The 17,392-nt window shown below is 36.0% G+C and overlaps 1 protein-coding gene across 2 annotated transcripts in view; it reads right to left on the bottom strand.

Moving 5' to 3' along the window:
* The window catches only part of CACNA1D (calcium voltage-gated channel subunit alpha1 D), a 195,715-nt gene that overhangs the window by 21,334 nt on the left and 156,989 nt on the right, over window positions 1–17,392 (bottom strand). For both annotated transcript variants that reach the window (XM_086755918.1, XM_086755919.1), the window contains 8 exons: window positions 17,302–17,367; window positions 16,048–16,139; window positions 14,536–14,695; window positions 13,922–14,049; window positions 13,716–13,812; window positions 12,117–12,219; window positions 10,856–10,957; window positions 5,149–5,279 (listed from right to left, as the gene is read on the bottom strand). In XM_086755918.1, the coding sequence (XP_086612044.1) occupies window positions 5,149–5,279; window positions 10,856–10,957; window positions 12,117–12,219; window positions 13,716–13,812; window positions 13,922–14,049; window positions 14,536–14,695; window positions 16,048–16,139; window positions 17,302–17,367 (879 nt within the window). The remainder of the gene's footprint in view (window positions 1–5,148; window positions 5,280–10,855; window positions 10,958–12,116; window positions 12,220–13,715; window positions 13,813–13,921; window positions 14,050–14,535; window positions 14,696–16,047; window positions 16,140–17,301; window positions 17,368–17,392) is intronic.

Here is a 17,392-nt window from a genome sequence, read left to right as displayed (position 1 = left end):
TCACTAGTTTGAATTTTTCAAGCATTATCTGAAATTAAATTTGAGAGTGTTAGCATCCTAATTTTAACTAGGAGTAATTAAGGACACAAGAGGTGCGTATGTAAAAAAGCAGTGTTAATTAAAACAGTTCATTCAGAACTGCCTAAGAACCCTATTATTTCCTCAAGCCATTGAACTCCCCTAGCTCAAAACTGCTTTTCAATAACTATGTGACTATACGTAACAAAATATTCTTTAAAAGTAAGAGAAAAGTGCATCCTTTGCGTTCTTCAAAAGTCAAAGGATGATGAAAGTTTCTTGAAATTTAGGAGTATTTTACTGACAAATATACACTAATAACTTGTTCAAGTGGGATAAGAGGCTTGATAAAGTAAATTTTGCTGTAGTCATCTGGCTGAAAAGTGCTGGAAAAACATTTTTATGTCAATATAACTGCACGCATAGAATGCTTTTATCTAGTGAATTGCAAATGACAGAAAAGACATTTAGGCAAAGGGTAAAAATAAGATGCCATGGATTTTAGTTATTACATTACTGCCAAAACTACTTAATCTAACAAAAAAAAATCTGCATCTTCTTACTTAACCTTGACATTAAATCCTTTTACTGTCTCTCTAAAGATAACACCTTCTAAGAACAGTATTTTTACACATGCTTCTTAGTTAGTCTGCCTTCCTGTGTACAGAGATTGAATCTTTAGCTAAATAATGTGGCTTCCAAGGGAAGATTTATTTTCACATGTGTTGAAACAGGACTTATTAACATGAGTAATGTAGGCAACCAGAAAACCTCATTGGACTTTCCCAAGCTCACATAATTTTGTCCTATGTTACATAATTCTCTTCAACTACCTAAAGATGACATAGATGACTCCTTATCTTTTATACTAGATTTTTTTCTTAAAAAATGCTTTTCTTGCTGAAAAAAAATTACTTTTTATGACCTTGAATTCTAGTTGTAATATTGTGAAGATTTTTCTTCACAGTTCTAAAAGACTTTTAATCTTGTTTGCTGAAGTTATCATTTCTCTGCCTATGTTAACATAAGCCATCAGAAACAGCAGCATGAGTTTTGTATATGTTTTAAACAGTTTTAGCTAAAAGCAAGGCATTTGACTTAATATCCCAGAATATAACTAAAGGACTAGTAAAAAAATGTAGGTGTAACTCTCTTGGAAGAAACAGTGCCTAAGGCTATTTGATGGTTACACGGTTTTCCCTTCAGTATCTTCAGTACCAAACAAAACTATCATTAAAAAAATAAAACGAAGGAAACAAACCAAACAAAATCTCACTGAGAACACGAGGAATAAAGTAAGGCAAAGAGGAGTGATATGTTAAAAAAAAAAAAAATCTGTTACATTCTTATAAAACATGGCAAGTGGCAACATCCAGTCATTTCTTGCTTCAACAGTTGTCCTGAGAATAAATGGGTTTTGTCACAGGGAGTACATACCTTCTCTCTCTAAGTGGATGTTTACGCCCTGAAGCCAGGAAGAGAGTGGCACGGCCAACTACAGGCATCAGCAGGATTACAAAACTGTAACTCACCTCTTGCTTCACTCAACAGTTAGGAATGCATTGTAAAGCTTGATAGCATGTTGTTTTCTCCTTTTCTAGAAGGAGAAGGGAGATAAGGAAGGCCAGGCTAGATAATGCAACAATTGCAGGGTTTATGAGACCCTTAGGAAGCATGTTCTTAACTAATTAACTAGTTCTGCAGGTAACTCCAACTACCCCACGAGAAAGTTAGAGATGTCGGCAAAAGTACAAGAGCATTTATTGCTCATACAGCTTTTGATACAAACTGGAACAGGTGACATTGCTTTTTATCTACTGGTTTGCTTAAGGATTTTGCAACATGACAACTGGTCTGCAATAGGAAGAAATGTTGACAAGAATATGAACATATAGTTGGTCTTGTTCTTTACAAATAGAATAACTGGATGGCTAGAAAGCCTTCTCCTACTTCAGCCTGAAAAAAAAAAAAGTATTTTCCTCATCTTATTTAAAGCTTTAAGCAAACAATTCCTATTATAGGAAGGTTCTGAATGACAGTGCTTGAAAAACTAAAGACAGACTTAGTCCAGCTTCTGTTCCTCTCATCTCTTCTAGCTGTCCAGAAAGCAGCTGTTTGCAGTGGTATTACCATGACTACTAGATACTGTGAAATCTTAAGTAGTTTAAAGGAGAAACTAGAGAAAAGCTACTGCTGAAGTCACATCTCTGCCCTGGTTACAGGAAGTTTCTAATTTCAAAAAGTTCTCAAAACAAGAAAAAGATAAGGTAAATACAGCCAAGAATAAAAATAAAGGTCCCATAATTACTGGTGGATTTCAGTGACAGGAAATCAGGTGTAGCTGAGGATATTTCTCCCCTCCAGAAAGCAGAGAAGGCTGACCAATTTAGTACTTTTTTTTCTTCACAATCTGTTCCACTTACACATTAGTAAGCAAAGTCAGATGCTGGAATACTGTATGCGCAGTTTGTATAATTTGTTTATATGGAGATACATAAATAAACAATAAATTCAACTGGATGAACTGAGTATTAAAGATATAAGTCCGCTGTGATTGCTGTATGAAGTTCCTTCGGTGTTTACAATGGAAGTATGGTGTGTATTGACATAATAGTCACCACAATTTCCCTAAGAAACTGGATGAAAGACCGATATTCCATGTTTCTGCTTTTCTTAGTATATTGTTCACCAGAGAGATCTGCAAACATTAGTTTATTGAGAGTATCTGAGAGAATAAATGGAAAAATAGCTACTACTAGCTCTCTGAGAACTAAAGTAACATCTTCATAGTTACAAGCCTTTCAGAGATCATTTAACAACATTTCTGTAGTTCAAAAACAAGTTTGATGGTATACCCATAAATTATGCTGCCAAAATAGTTGTTACGAACATATTCTTTTGAAAACATAAATGTTTTATAAGCATTTAAGCTTTAGACAAAGCAATTCTTGAATGAAGAGGCTGAAAATGAAGACACAGCACATTTTTATATATTATAAGGCCAAAAGGATCCTCTGTGATCACTTATACTAATGTCACTATAATACATCCCACAGGACTGTTTTCGGGTGGATGGATCAGAAGAAATCAATTCTTTGTTGAATTAGAACATCTCTTTTAGAAAGATATCCAGGTCTGTTTTAAACCTGTATCCTCATATAATTAATTATTCTATCAAACACAGCATTTTGACTTTGAATTTGACTTGTTATGGCTTCTTGTACTGAATTATATTATTCCTTTATATGCTGGATTGAAAACATGCAAGACTGGGCTTCTTCCCAATCACAGGTTTCAGGTTTCTTTGAAACAGCATTTCCACTTTTATTTGGTAAATTGAGTTGAGTTGCAACTGATTGTTAGAAAGACCAAAGTAGAACAGAAGAAAATGGGGAGAAATAAAGACTTAACCTTCCCATCTACCAGCCTGGCTCATGTGGTTACCACAGGAGCATTGTTTTAATCAGTAAAAAAAGTAAGTGCCATGCCTCAAATCCCATAAACCTTTGTAGATTCCTAGCAGAGATTTATGGTCATTTTTTTTTAGCTGTTGTAAATTGAAAAATATTTGTCTAAAGACAGAGGAAGAGCTAATTCTTTCCAGTTTTCTCTTGCCCTCCATCTTTGTTATTGAACAGGAAGGCTACCTCATAATAAATAGCATCACACACTCACATTTGGAAACTCAGTGTTTGTTTCTATATTGTTACACGTGCAACTTCAAAAACACAAGTGGAAAAATGTAATACTGTGGATTAAAATTAACTGAGCTCCTTATGCTCAAATGCTTTAGAAATGAAGAAGCCTGTAAAGTCCTTCTTTAAAAATCCAGTGACTTTCACTTTCCTCACAAGTGTTTCCAGTCTTTTTCTTTTTATCTTTTCCATTCCCCATAATTTTCTCTTCTCTCATGATGTGCAAATATAGTTCATACTGTCCTGGCAAGCCATGTGCTCATACATCAATAGCAAGAATTGTGATTTATTTTTCTCTGCCTGTTGCATCTCATGCTTATGGTAGCTTGAGACAGAATGTGTGTCAGAGCTGCCAGCAGAGGCATTCTTAGTAAACAGGAATTTAACAAATTACCCACTTAAGACAACAAAGATCATTGTGCTAGACTGAAGTACAAAAGAGCAGGATTTTTAACAAAGAAAACAGTATCTCAATCAGGTTAACTCATTCTTCCCCTTTTAGAAACATATTCCTAGATTTTGTCAGCAGAATAAAAAGCTATGAGAAATATTCCATATCTTTATAGCTTGTAGGAATCTACTCAGCATTAACTGTAATTCAGAAAGTCCCAACCCAATAAAAATGGTACAGTGCATGATGTCTGGAATTATTTCAGGACAGCCTTCCATTTACCTGTTTCAAAGTTCATAATACAAATACAAATGTCATTGCATGGAAACATTCAGAATATATTCTTTAGATCACATATACTCTATGCACTGCTTGCTGAAGGGCTGTTGAGAGACAGATGGCCAAATCTATTGTTCTAGTTTTCATTTGATAGCTTGTTTTAAGAAACAGACAGAAGTACAGGACATTAATGCAGTATGCTAATATTACTTCCCATAAAATAAATTGATGAATGTGAAGTTCAAAATTTGCAAATATTAAAAAGTACTGATAGGAAGGTATTTCACCAGTTATCATAAGTGGAAAAGAAAAAGAACAATGACAAGTAGGAAAATGATACCTCAAAAACCTCTTTACTATAAGGTAATGCATAACTTATAGTTTTCTGAGAACTGGCTTATAGCATTGTAGGAACACAAGAAACCAAACAATTAAAGCAAAACAAAGAACAGAAATGATAGCTCAGAACTTCATTTATTTGATTTTGCATCAGCACCGTTAGACTGTAATGTATCCACTAGACTCGCTAAGAAATTTTATAAAACTGTTGCTACTGTTTGAGTAATCCACAGAGAATAACTTTTTGCACTTACCTTGTTATAGACAGAATAGCAGGATTATGTTTTACTTTTCTCACGAATAAGGACCAACAGTCTCCCAGCTAAATAAAATCCTTGCAGCACTGCACAATAATCAATATTCATCTACCTGCTATTTCAAGTAAGCTGACAAAATGGTTAGTCAAAAATGTAAAAACAAAATCACCTGCAGAGCAACCGTGGTATTCTTCGCAGGATACTTCCCCACCAGTCCTTGTTCTTTGCGTTTCTTGAATTTCCTAAAGTAGTCCTGTATCAGGAAGGTGGCATAGAACTTCCCCACGGTTACCTCATCATCTAAATGAACAGACCAGACAGATCTCTCCCACGTCAGCACATTTACCAATAGCCTGTACACTCATAGCTGATTTTGGGGGAAAAATGTGATGGGTGCAAATAGGGACTATGCTTTCAGCTTAGGACAACGGAACCTGTAACTAGCTTCAAAGCAATGTTTTAGCAAGCAGTTTAGGCTCAGTCAGTTAAGTGAACTCATCCTTACTAAAGAAGAAAATACAATACTTTACCAAGTCTCATGTACTTCTAAGTAAGTTTGTGTACGTTTCTAACACAACCATAAACGTGTTTGCATATGCATAGAAGCTGAAAGATTGGCTTTAGTTACTTGGAATAAATGAACTAAAAGCAAAGCTACTATGACTTACATACACTTATGTTCAGAAGAGCGACTCTATTAAAAAAAAGTCCTGCTTACAACATATCTCTTTTTTCACTGGTGAACCAAATTTGCATAGTCAGTGTATCAATACAGTATTGTTCTGTTTGCATAAGGACTTGGACATCTTTACAGCCTGCTTCGCCATGCACTTTTTTTAACTGGTGTCATGTCCTCACTGTAATACCTGAGTATCTTCCAGTTTGACTTTTATTTGTGTCCCACATGCCCATGATGGGCTGAATCTTCTGCTATCTTATTGCCACCCAATAAGATAGATTCTAGACTCTGAAGAAATCTCACAGAGGTTACAATTTCACATATTTTCTGTGAAGCTCTTGTTTAAGTGAAAATGTGGTCATTAACCACCTTCTAGATAGGTGATGATAACAGTAAAGATGAATCAACATGGCTCTTTACTACATTATTGTATCAGCTCTGCAATGCTGATAGAAATTAAAATAACTTCCACCAATTAATTTAGTACAATTCAAAAGATACACAAACAGCAAGTGCAGTAAAACCTAGCATTTTTACAGAGTCACTGTTGTGAACAAAATCCCCACTTCAGATTTTTCAAAGTTCAAACCTTCTGAGGATATCGAAATTGCCTGGTTCACAGCATGTTAAAAATGTATGTGCCTGTTTTATAAGTCCTTCAGCTGTGCAAGTTTGGTGTCTTGATGAGCAACGCTTGCCAGAAAACTAGGAATAGTTTTCTATTAAAAAACATTGCTTTTGTTTTCACACACTTTTTTCCCCCTAGAGTTATCCGGCATGAAGTTAGAAATTTCCCTTTCCTCTGTGTTGCCTAATCTCTGGATTTTTTTCAGTATCTTGAGATATTTGCAACATGGCTGCTAGTTGGCTAGTGCCATACATAAAGGAGGGCTGGTGTGTTTTAGGCATCAAAGCTCTCTCCACTGTTAGGACCCACTTTCTGGTGGGCAGAAAGTTCCTGTCGTTCAGTTGCCCTTGCTGGAACAGACAGGTACTTAACACATCTCAGGATGTGGGTTCCTCTGTGCAGTTGTGACTTGACTAAACATGGAAATCTTACATGCCCACACATTATGACACAGCTTTATTAGAAGGTACGGATTATTTTTTAGTTTTATGTCATTTGTTTTATCTGTATTTTAACTCTCTAATGGAGCTTTAGGATAGACTTGAGATTGGTGTTTTGTTTTGTGGGGATTTTTTTTACATACAAACACACTCTGTTAAGCAAGCTTTTACTCTGATCGTCGAGAAAATTCTCTAATCGATTGTAATATACTGTAATGTCATTCGTTAGCATTTGATTAAAACAATCTCCTTGTGTCTTTGTTTTATCAGTAATAATACGTCCCAATGTATCTCACATGACAGTATTTCTAATAGTATTTTTACCTGTAATATGACAGCTTTTGCTAATTTAAATTTCATTAATTTTCTTCCTTTCATATCAATAAAAAGGATGGTGAAATCCAATCCACGTACAATACTGTTTAAACTCATTTTTACCTCTCTGACAAAATTTGTCTCAAAATGAATCCTCTGCTACTGAAAATAAGTTCCTCATTATAATTTCTGAAACTGGCTGTATGCATGTGAGAAAGTACGACAGGCTGTAACTTCAGTAAAAATGCAGCAAGGATACATTCTCCCAGCATTTTATTTCTCTTTAAATGTATCAAAGCAAAAATAATGATAATAATTGCTTTAAAATATCTTGATTGGGAGACTGGTCTGTTGCAGGAAATATCTTAGCACATTAAAGAGCCTCTGCCAAATACTGACACATCTTAAAAGGCCTGAGTTCTCACCAGTTCCTCTAGGAAACAGAAGGAACTCCATAGCTCACAAGCAAAGCTCACCACTCTACAGATTCAGTCTCAGCAGTAAACTTTTTGTGAACATTTGCTTTCATGTTCATTGCAACCTCTCTTGGCAGGTTCTCAGGAGACTGATGGTGGTTTGTATTAGGAAGAGATCTCTTCTCTAATCTAAACTTGCCCTCCTTAGTTTAGCTGAATCCATTGATCTGCAATGTAGCCTTGGTCTAACTCTCCAGATAAGCCTTTCCCTATCCTTTATACTATTTTGTTTCAAGTATTTGAACAGAATTTTTAAGGAAGTGATATAGCAAATGGCTCCTAAAAAGAACAAGCACACAGAAGTGACAAACTTGATATAACACGTACTACCATGGGTTGCACTCAGAGCACGTCTGAAGTGAGGCTATGACACGGCATGACTACTGACTGTACCTGAGACAACACCACCTGCGGAGTCTCAGTATGCAGGAACGAAGAGCCATTACTGATCACTCTGGACATGCACCAACTTTTTATAAGCATATCAGACGAATGCATTACCAGTTTGCTGAACTGTGCATGCCAAAGTCTGCGTGTACAAACAAGATGTATGTGTACTTCACAGGCACAGTCAGTTCTACTGCAGACACGTGCACACAAGAACGGAAGTCTGGCCAAGGGGAGCCATCCTTGACTTTGTTTTTTGAGTGACACACATATAACCATATATGGACAGGTATAGGGAGGCAGCTAAGCATAACTGACCAAAGAATAGACAAATCTATAATTGCAGTTGGCGACAGCAAAAGGAATCATTTCAGTAGGAAGTTTTTGGAAGAGGGCAAAAAGTATTAGGCAGGAATAAATGGGCTTGCAGGTGGAAACTGGGGAGTTTAGAGAATACAGGTGAATCCTTTGAGTTCTGTATGTTTCTCTTACTCTCTAGTTTCCTAAGAATATTAACTCATTCACGCATTCAAGCATTTGACAGACATTCTATGTTTTTGCAAAGTACTTTCATTTCTCTGTACTGAAAATGTGTTGCTAACTATTAACAGTTTAAGTAAGTTATAGCAGTAATTTATTTAATCAGTACCAATAATTAACTAACTGATCATTTCTAAGGCATCTATTTGTAATTCAGAAAAAAAAATTGCTATGCTGGTAATTTTCACTCTGCTCTGCAAATAATTGTTCTGGAGGCATGGTCACGAGGACACAAGAATCTAACATTTAGTAATATCAGCAAAAGTGATACTGGAGAAAAACATTATAAACTAGACTGCTCAATAATTTTAAGTGCAAGTGATTTTAACGTACTGAATTTGGATGCTTTGTTGATTTATATTGAAGAGAATTTTCTGTCTCCTAGCAGATTGTTATTATCAGCTGTCATTGGTGTTATTGTCATGTACAATTTTCTGTTGAATATTAAGCATCAATATAAACTAATTTCTACTGTATACTAAGCTGTTTTACACTCCTATGGCATATGAATGTAAAATAACTGTATTCCTCTTTTTTCTATGTGAGTTACAATATTTTCAGTTTTCAGATAAGTCACAACAAGGTCCATAGAGAAACAAATCAAATGGAAATTAAAAAAATTCATAAATCTTAAGGACTTCCCAACATATTCTTATTTATACTGGGTTGTAGAAGCCATACTGTTTCCTATCAATTGAGCAGTGATCCAGGTTTTCAGCCTCTAGCTACACTGAAGAGCTACATTTGCAGAATAAATATTAGCAATGAATTTTAGTATAGCTGAAAGTAAATATACAGCTTATATTCAGCAATGAAATGAAGCTGAAGTTAACAGTGAGTTACTATGTAAGATTAGTTCTAGGAATGTAATCTTTACAGATTCTTTGTCAGATTGATTTAAGCAGGCACAGCTCGCTATTCTGAAGCATGCATCTCTATTTCAATAAAAAAAATGTAGGGGAATAAAGTTGGCAAGAGGCAACACTAATTCCATGCCACCACCCTAAAACAGAATTGCTTCAGAATATTCGGAAAGACTCATAGTTGAAAGGAACAGAGGCTGCAGAAAAAGCTCAAGCACATAGTTACAACAATAACAAAGCAATTCATCTATGCCATGCAAGCACTTAGGTGTAAGGCTAAAAACAACAGAGTAGAACACAAAAAGTTGTTTTAAATGTGCAGTATCAGTTCCCATTTGGATAGTCAAATTTGCTAGATTTTTGCTTTCATCCCCACTACTGTCTGGCAGCCACCACACCAATAGCAAGTGGCTCCCTCCAGCCACGAAGCTGATGCTGCTTCTTGGGTCATGCTGAAGAGCAGGGCAGCCAGCATGCTCTTCTTCCCCTAGGGACTAAGAGTGTCACCTTCCGAAAGGGATCAGCCTCCACCACCATCGGGCCTGGGATCTTGAGTCTGCTTCCAAACCTGAGTCTGATCAGTCTTGAAAGCTGCCGTAACACTATAAAAGTACAATAAACTACAAGAAATACCAGGTGATTACAATGGATCTGTGTATTGGATGGCTAGATAAACATATTCCAGGTGTGGGTGACAGTGCAACAGATCCTGCACCTTTAAAACTTGAAAAAGCAAGTAAAAAACAGTCACCTAAACCTACACTAGAGAATATTAATAAAAATGTATATATTGAAAAAGGCTAAATATATATATTAGAATATATATATTTAAAAAGAGAGATGTAACAAATTTCACATGTAATTTTACAGAATTTCAGAACACCTAACACAGGTGCCTTGTAGCTCTCGCAAACGTACTGATGTCATTAGAATTTAGGTATCTCTTTACATGGGCCATATGCATATCTCAGTCATACTGGCATAAATCTAAAACATTTCCATTATCTGTCGACTGTGGAACTGCTTGGTTTAAACTAGTGTAACTGAGATAATTTAGCCTCTTGCTTTATCGGTTTAGTGACAAAATATTTTTAAGCTAGCAATTAATATTTTTCAGTTTTCTCCCAGAAGTATTCAACATATACAAAGAGAAAAGCTATAATGTGGTGTACATTGTCAAGCTTAATTAGCACAAAACGTTATTTTGCTCAATGCACTGAAATCGAACTAAGTTTAGTTTATATGGCTGAATGACTTGAAATCAAACTAAATTTAGGTCTAACAAGGTATTTTTTTCAAGCAAGAAAATCAGCATAAGTTTCTCCTCTCTTTCTTTTTGATCTAAGGAAGTTGTGCTTATCAGTCCTATATGTATTATCTAGTGTAACAGGATATAATTCTCTCTGTATTTACTTTGTTATTATTGTTTGTTGTCCCTTAATGACATTATAATTGCAAAACTTAGTAATTTTATTTCTTTGGTTCCTAACAATCTAGAAAGACCAAAGTGCACAGAGAATAGCATATTGCAAAGTTTATCAGACTGACCGCCAGCTGGAGGGACAACTTGGTCAAGTAATTTCATGCTTGTTTTCTTCCATATTTTCTTTATAACTGCTCTAAGTTCTTCATTTGCTTGCTCTAGGTTACCTGCAGCAATGAAATAGAAAAATGGAGGATGGCAATTATGTTTCACTAGCTGCAATTAATGATCCTTTGGATATTAATTAACTATATACAAATAAAAACTGTGTTTGCAGCAAGCCTAAGCTACAAGAAGTAGCAGATAACAATACTACAACTCAAAACAAGAAAGGGTTTAACACAGCAAGCTCCTGGGGCTTTCAAATCCATCACCGGAGTATGGCAGAGGTCAACCACAACTTACAGATCTTGGCTCTACTCTGTCATTGCTTAATACCTTCCACTTAAATTGTGTGGAAATTGATTACTTGCTCTTTACAAGCCACTTCTTTCTTGATCGAAAGCTCCGTCTTTATTGGTTTAATCATAGTAGTTACTCAGTTGTGCAGGCTTGAAAGTTCAGGCAACTGACTACTGAGCAGTTTTTCTTCTTGCAGCACTCACCTAAACCACAGCAACACCTGAGGGGGCTTAAGCTAATCAGTTTCTTATTGGCAGTGGAACTCAAATTCTGCTGAGCAGAAGATAGGGAACAGAAAGTAGTAAAAGATGGTAAAATAATGAAAAAAACATATGAAAACAGAAATAATTTTTTTTTTAAACACACATTATTTTTAAAAACTTTTCCCTCTTTGATGCAAATGACAGAAACCCATTCAACTCAGTCAGAATGGGCCTTCACCAAACTGGGGATGTTGCTTTCAAGCGTGCAAAAGTCGCAGTTGCACCAATGTGGGACCCAAGGCACCAAGTTAGGTGTTAGGTTGATGGTTGGACTTGATTATCTTGGAGGTCTCTTCCAACCTTGAGATTCTATGATTCTAAGCTAAAGCGTAGTGAGGAAGGAGCATCCTGGTTGGAAGAAAGGAGAACTCATTCATTTCTTGCAGTAGAATTCCTATTATGCCACTACAACATGTTTTTATCTGATCAGATGAAAGCAAGTAATAATTTCTGAAATTTCTTGGGCTCTGGCCTCAATATCCTTTTCCTTTAATTGTCTAGCAAATTATTCCTAGCAACAGTGAATACAACCCATGATCCAAAAGAAAACCAAATCCAGTGAGACTAAGGCAGCCTTACTCATGTCCAGCACAATGAATAAACTTTTCCTCATTGTACCTTCTGACAAATGCAGTAAAGACTTAACAGCTAAGAACCTTACCTTCCGTTTTTATCTTTAGAGCAGTCCTAACCAAAGCAAACAAGGTAGCATTGAACATGACGGTTCCATCACTGTTTAGTGGCATATTCATGGCTACCAATCTCTGTAAATGAGAAAAGGCAAACAAGTTTTGATGTGCCTTTGTTTGAAAAAAAAACCTCCTGTAATGTTCATTTCTGTAAAGCTGATGTATTCAAAGAATAATATCTGCTGAGAGACAAAAATTATATAAAACTTTAAAAAAGCTGTCTTCCATCCTAGCTGCATATAATATCCACCCAATATTGCTTCTTTCTGATATTAATCACATGCTTGCTTATACAAAAGCTAAAACTGCCCAGCAGTCATAAGCTATTTATTGACTTAATTTGCAAATATTGAAGCCCAGTCCTTGGCTATGACTAAGTCACACTATGCAAGTATTAAGGATAAATGCAGCTATTTAAGACCATGCACTCCAGCTGCAGTCATGTTCCAGGTTTCCCAGGGGTTCCTCCAGCCTCATGCTCCATTAAGAACCACAAGGGCTTTCCTCTTTGGATTAGTCCATCTCTGCATTAGTGTTCATCTTTCAGAGCAGTATTGCTGTGACTCTGCCTATCAGAACAACACTATTTGATCTGTCAAAATAGTTTTGTAATGTCTGACTTGAATTTTCTTCTATTCTAGTTTAAAGGCATTACTCAATTGGATAATTTATCTTAACATATAGATACAGGCTTGCGTTAAGTATGCCTTCTGGCATTCCCTTTGAACTCAGTGTTTTATATGGCAGCTTACCTATTTATAAAACAGATATGAAAGAAATCCAAATGACAGTGCTGTTGTAACAATCCTTTAATTAAAAGACTTGATCTTATTCCTACTGAAATTGCTAAAACCACAATGTCCATAGTTCTGAAGTCCTCAAATAACACAATAATAATTCATCTTTGTATTGCTTCTCAACTTTTATATTAAAATGTAATTAATCCTCATAGAAATTACACATCATGCCTGACAAATTCTACATAATTTTAAATTCCCACTGATTTTCGGTCTTCTCACTCACATATTGTATTGCACACCATTATTCACTTCAGCTTGGTTCATCATCTTGCAGTTCCCACTCTTTAATCTCATTTCTATGTTTCACGGACAGCAAACTTGTAATGAATGAGACTGTAAAAGTACTGCATCAAAACTTATCTTACAAAGTAGGTTACCACTCTCTTTTCTCTGAGACTGAAGAGAAATCAGAAATGTCACTGGGTTGAAGTATTCTTATATGTGACACCGGATCACCAGAAATGCTGGGATGAGGTAATTCATATACGTGACAGTAATAGACTAATGATAGGTTTACAGACAGACTCCCTTCATTTTGATGCTCTGTGAAGAATTTTACATTGGTGGTAACGACTCAAATGAGTACACTGGAAGAAATGAGACTAATTTAGCTGGTTTAAGCTAAGCCTGAAAAAAAATGGGAAAAAGTGAGAGTGAAGGAGACTTTGTGAACAGATAGGATTACTGTGCATACATGACACATATTGGGCAGAATTAAATGAATGATCAAACTGTGAGAGAAATCTAGAAAGAAAATAGGGTAAAACCTACCTTGCAGGCCACTCGGTGAGGGCATAATTTGCCAAAACCAAGTGGTGGCTGAATACGTCTCAGTAATGTAACCACATCAAGATGCTTTATCCTTCCCCTAGAACCAACACACATCAGTTACCATACATCCATTCCCAAAGAATATACTATGCTTTGCTTTTATTGTTTTTACAGATAAATCTTATCAGAGAAACAATCTAACTTACTTTGCTTCAGGGTCATATTCTGACCATATCCTTTTGAACTCATCCAAATGATGGGGACCCAGAATAGACCAGTCACGTGTCAAATAATCAAAATTATCCATAATGACAGCCACAAACAAGTTTATAATCTAAAAAAATAATCAAGAACAATCTGCCTTAAATATTGTTAAATTTTCAAAAATAGTCAATAAATAAAATAATTGTATAAAGTAGCAGGTTAAGAATTCAAGCAAATAAATTGATTTCATAAATCATGATACATGGCAAACATAAAAAAACATTGCAGAAAATACTTGCTAACCACTTAACTGACTAGGTCATCTAATCCAATCCCCCTGCAAGAAGCAGGAACACCTTCAACCAGATCAGGTTGCTCAGAGCCCTGTCCAACCTGGCCTTGAATGTCTCCAGGGATGGAGTATCTACACCCTCTCTGGGCAACCTGTTCCACCACTTTCACCGTAAAAATCAGTATAAGACGATGTATGGAAAAATATAACCTTGCAAAAATATTTTAGGTATGGGATTTTTCAAGCATTCTCTGAAGCCACTACTGTTCTAGTTCAGAAGAAAGTCAAATGCCAACGCTCACTTCTAGCACAAGCTAGACTCACCAAAAATGCACAAAGCATGTAAAAACTGATAAAATAAATGATGGCAAAATTGCTTCCACATGTATATTCTTCCCCTGGATTATAATCGGATTCTGGATCACAGCGTTTTCCAGGCAAACACGCCAGCATGATTTCCTGCCAGGCTTCTCCAGTTGCACACCTATACAAGGTCACAAGATAAATTAAGCACTATTTGATCAAAATGGATAAAAGATGTATTAATTTGTTAAGTTTGACAAAATGCTTGGAGCTGTGCAAGCACAAATGTGAAGACAGATCGTGAACTTTTCAGAGCAGAAACTAATTAAAAAAATAGAGAGTATGTTTCAGAAATGACAAGCATAGATCTGACATCGCAGACACATTTTATAAGGTAAAGTAATGCACCATAAAGGCTTGTATGTAAAAATTTGAACCCCAATCTGTGAGTTAAAGAAGTTAATAAGTTAAATACTTATTGCAGTGAAGCTACTGTGTATGAAAGTAGTGTTGTGTACAAAAACCTGTCATAAAATTTGAAAGTATATAAAGATGAATTAAAAGTAGTAAAAGATGAATTGCCTTTTCCTCAGCATGGCTGAAGAAATGCTTGTCTCTAACTTCTACTGCATTTTTTGCATAGTTAGGCAATGCCTGTGTACAGATCCATGACTTCAAATATTTAAAAGACAACTACATATGTATGACATTCTTGGCTGTATTTCGTTACCTAGTTTCAAAGGAGAAAGTCTTTACATGGATAAAGTAACTTAAGATCTCATTGGGTGCTGCCCTTGGTCTCAGATAAGGAATGTCCTGCCAGTTTTGCCAACCAGGTTAGTAACAACCATAGGAGCCACGTGGAGTTACAGAATCACAGGCAAGACAGCTCTAAAGGCTGTCACCTTTAGAGGCATCCCTGTTCCATGTCATTCCCTCTCCTTGTTCCAGGACATTTTTAAGCAATCCTGGCAAATGTCTACCCTTTTCTTAAGCTCTCTCGTCATGGAGATTCCATAATCCCTCTACATCAAGATTTAGCTACCTTTGCCATCAGAAAGTTTTACCTACTGCTTATTTGGTATTTCCCTTTTGTAATTTATACCCGCTATTTCTTGTCATCTCTTCAGCAAATGTAAAGAACAGTTTATTTCTTTATGTTTGCAACAACCTTTCATTTTTTCAAATTGACATGCTAGCTGTGTTTCTAAAGAATACAGGAAGGACACAGTGTTTTTCACCTTTCCTACCAGTGATATGAGGGCTGACTATGTTTGGGCTCTATTTGAAGACAATTACTCCAAAAATGAGATGTTTCACAATAGCTGTAATGAGTTTAGGTCTGTATCACTTGATTAGAACCCTGCTGTGCCAATGGACACTCAGCCTACAGCCATAGGAGTACGTGCTTGTTACACTAAATTGCTTCTCGCTTGCAAACACATTTTGAACAAATCCATGGTACAAGAGCTACAGACATTTTTGTAGATCAGTGAAATGGGGTGCATTAAGTCAGAGTTAAGGCTTACTCACCTGAAGAGAAGCAGCACAGCTTGGGGGAAAGTCTGAAAATTGTTGTTTCTGTTTATTTGATTGTTGTCCCTCATGGCCACTTTTCCAAATACCTACAATAAAACAGGATTTTGATTTTCATGCAAGTGACCTGCACTGTCAGAAGCTGTAGGCGTTGCAGTCTAAACTTGCTGCAGTATGTATGAGAAACACTTTCACAAATACACTATTACCCTCTTTAGTTTTTCCTGATAATAATGTAAATGCAGTCAATTTATCACATGTACAAGATAATTCTTAATAATTTAATTTAGCATCAATAAACTATTATGATACTAATACATATTCCTGTATTTCAGATGAGAAAATATTATTTCTTTTAAGCTAGCACCGAGAGCCCTTTATTGATATTAAAGCCCTACTTTGCAAAATACCATATATAATGGTAGTAAGAAATAATTGCTGTCCTGAAAACCTCCAGTCTAAACAGAGAGAGAGAGATGCAAAGATGGAAACCAAAGCACAGAGAGTCTGAGCATTCTGTCTCAGCAAAAGACAGAAATGAGTTCTGTTCCTCAAAATTAAATTGCAATTCCTTGGCCACAAGACCATTCTTTTCCCCCAGTATAATACATTCATATCCTCTTGCAATAAGGTTAAGGTTGTTACTTTATTTAGAGAAATTAACACCATTATGCTCTGTATACATGCTGCTGGACTGTAAGAACATTAAGTTGCTTTTTGATAAATGATGAGACAGAATCCGGAAGCAGAACCACCCTCATAGCATATTCCTTCTATTCATCCCATTTAATCAGAACCTCTCTTTGTGTTGATTTGAAAATGCTTACAACGCTTTGAGAATAAAATAAAACATCTGTAAGGTTTACACAATACAGAGCTATCCTAAGGCCTTAAGATGGGCGGTGGGCAGGGGGGAAGCTGGAGTTTTAATGCCTGATTCCCAAAACAAGTCCCATGCATTCTTTCACACATTCATGCACAGGAATAAATTTCATAGTGCAGGGAAGAGGAGTGCCTCCTTTCATCAAACCAAGATACTTACTGTAAGCTCACACCAAGCTGTTCTCTTCAGTCTTTTTAGATTTTCTGACCAAAATCACAGCCAAAAAAATATTTTTACATTACTCTGAAAGCTCTGCCTTATATACAGCATCACTATCAAAGGAATGTTTCAATAAGCACCCTAGTAAACAAGTCTCAGAGTAACCAAACCGTACTTTTGTTTAACGCTAAAAAAATTTCTATAATTACCTGCATTCCAATGACAGCATAGATGAAGAACAACATGGCTATCAGAAGGGCAACATAAGGCAGAGCCTAGAAATGGGACAGGTGCATTGAT

Source organism: Chlamydotis macqueenii, chromosome 10 (assembly GCF_036417535.1).
Source record: "Chlamydotis macqueenii isolate bChlMac1 chromosome 10, bChlMac1.mat, whole genome shotgun sequence".
Taxonomy (NCBI): Eukaryota; Metazoa; Chordata; class Aves; order Otidiformes; family Otididae; genus Chlamydotis; species Chlamydotis macqueenii.
Note: the sequence above shows the minus strand (reverse complement) of the source record. Positions and strands in the feature narration are given on the sequence as shown.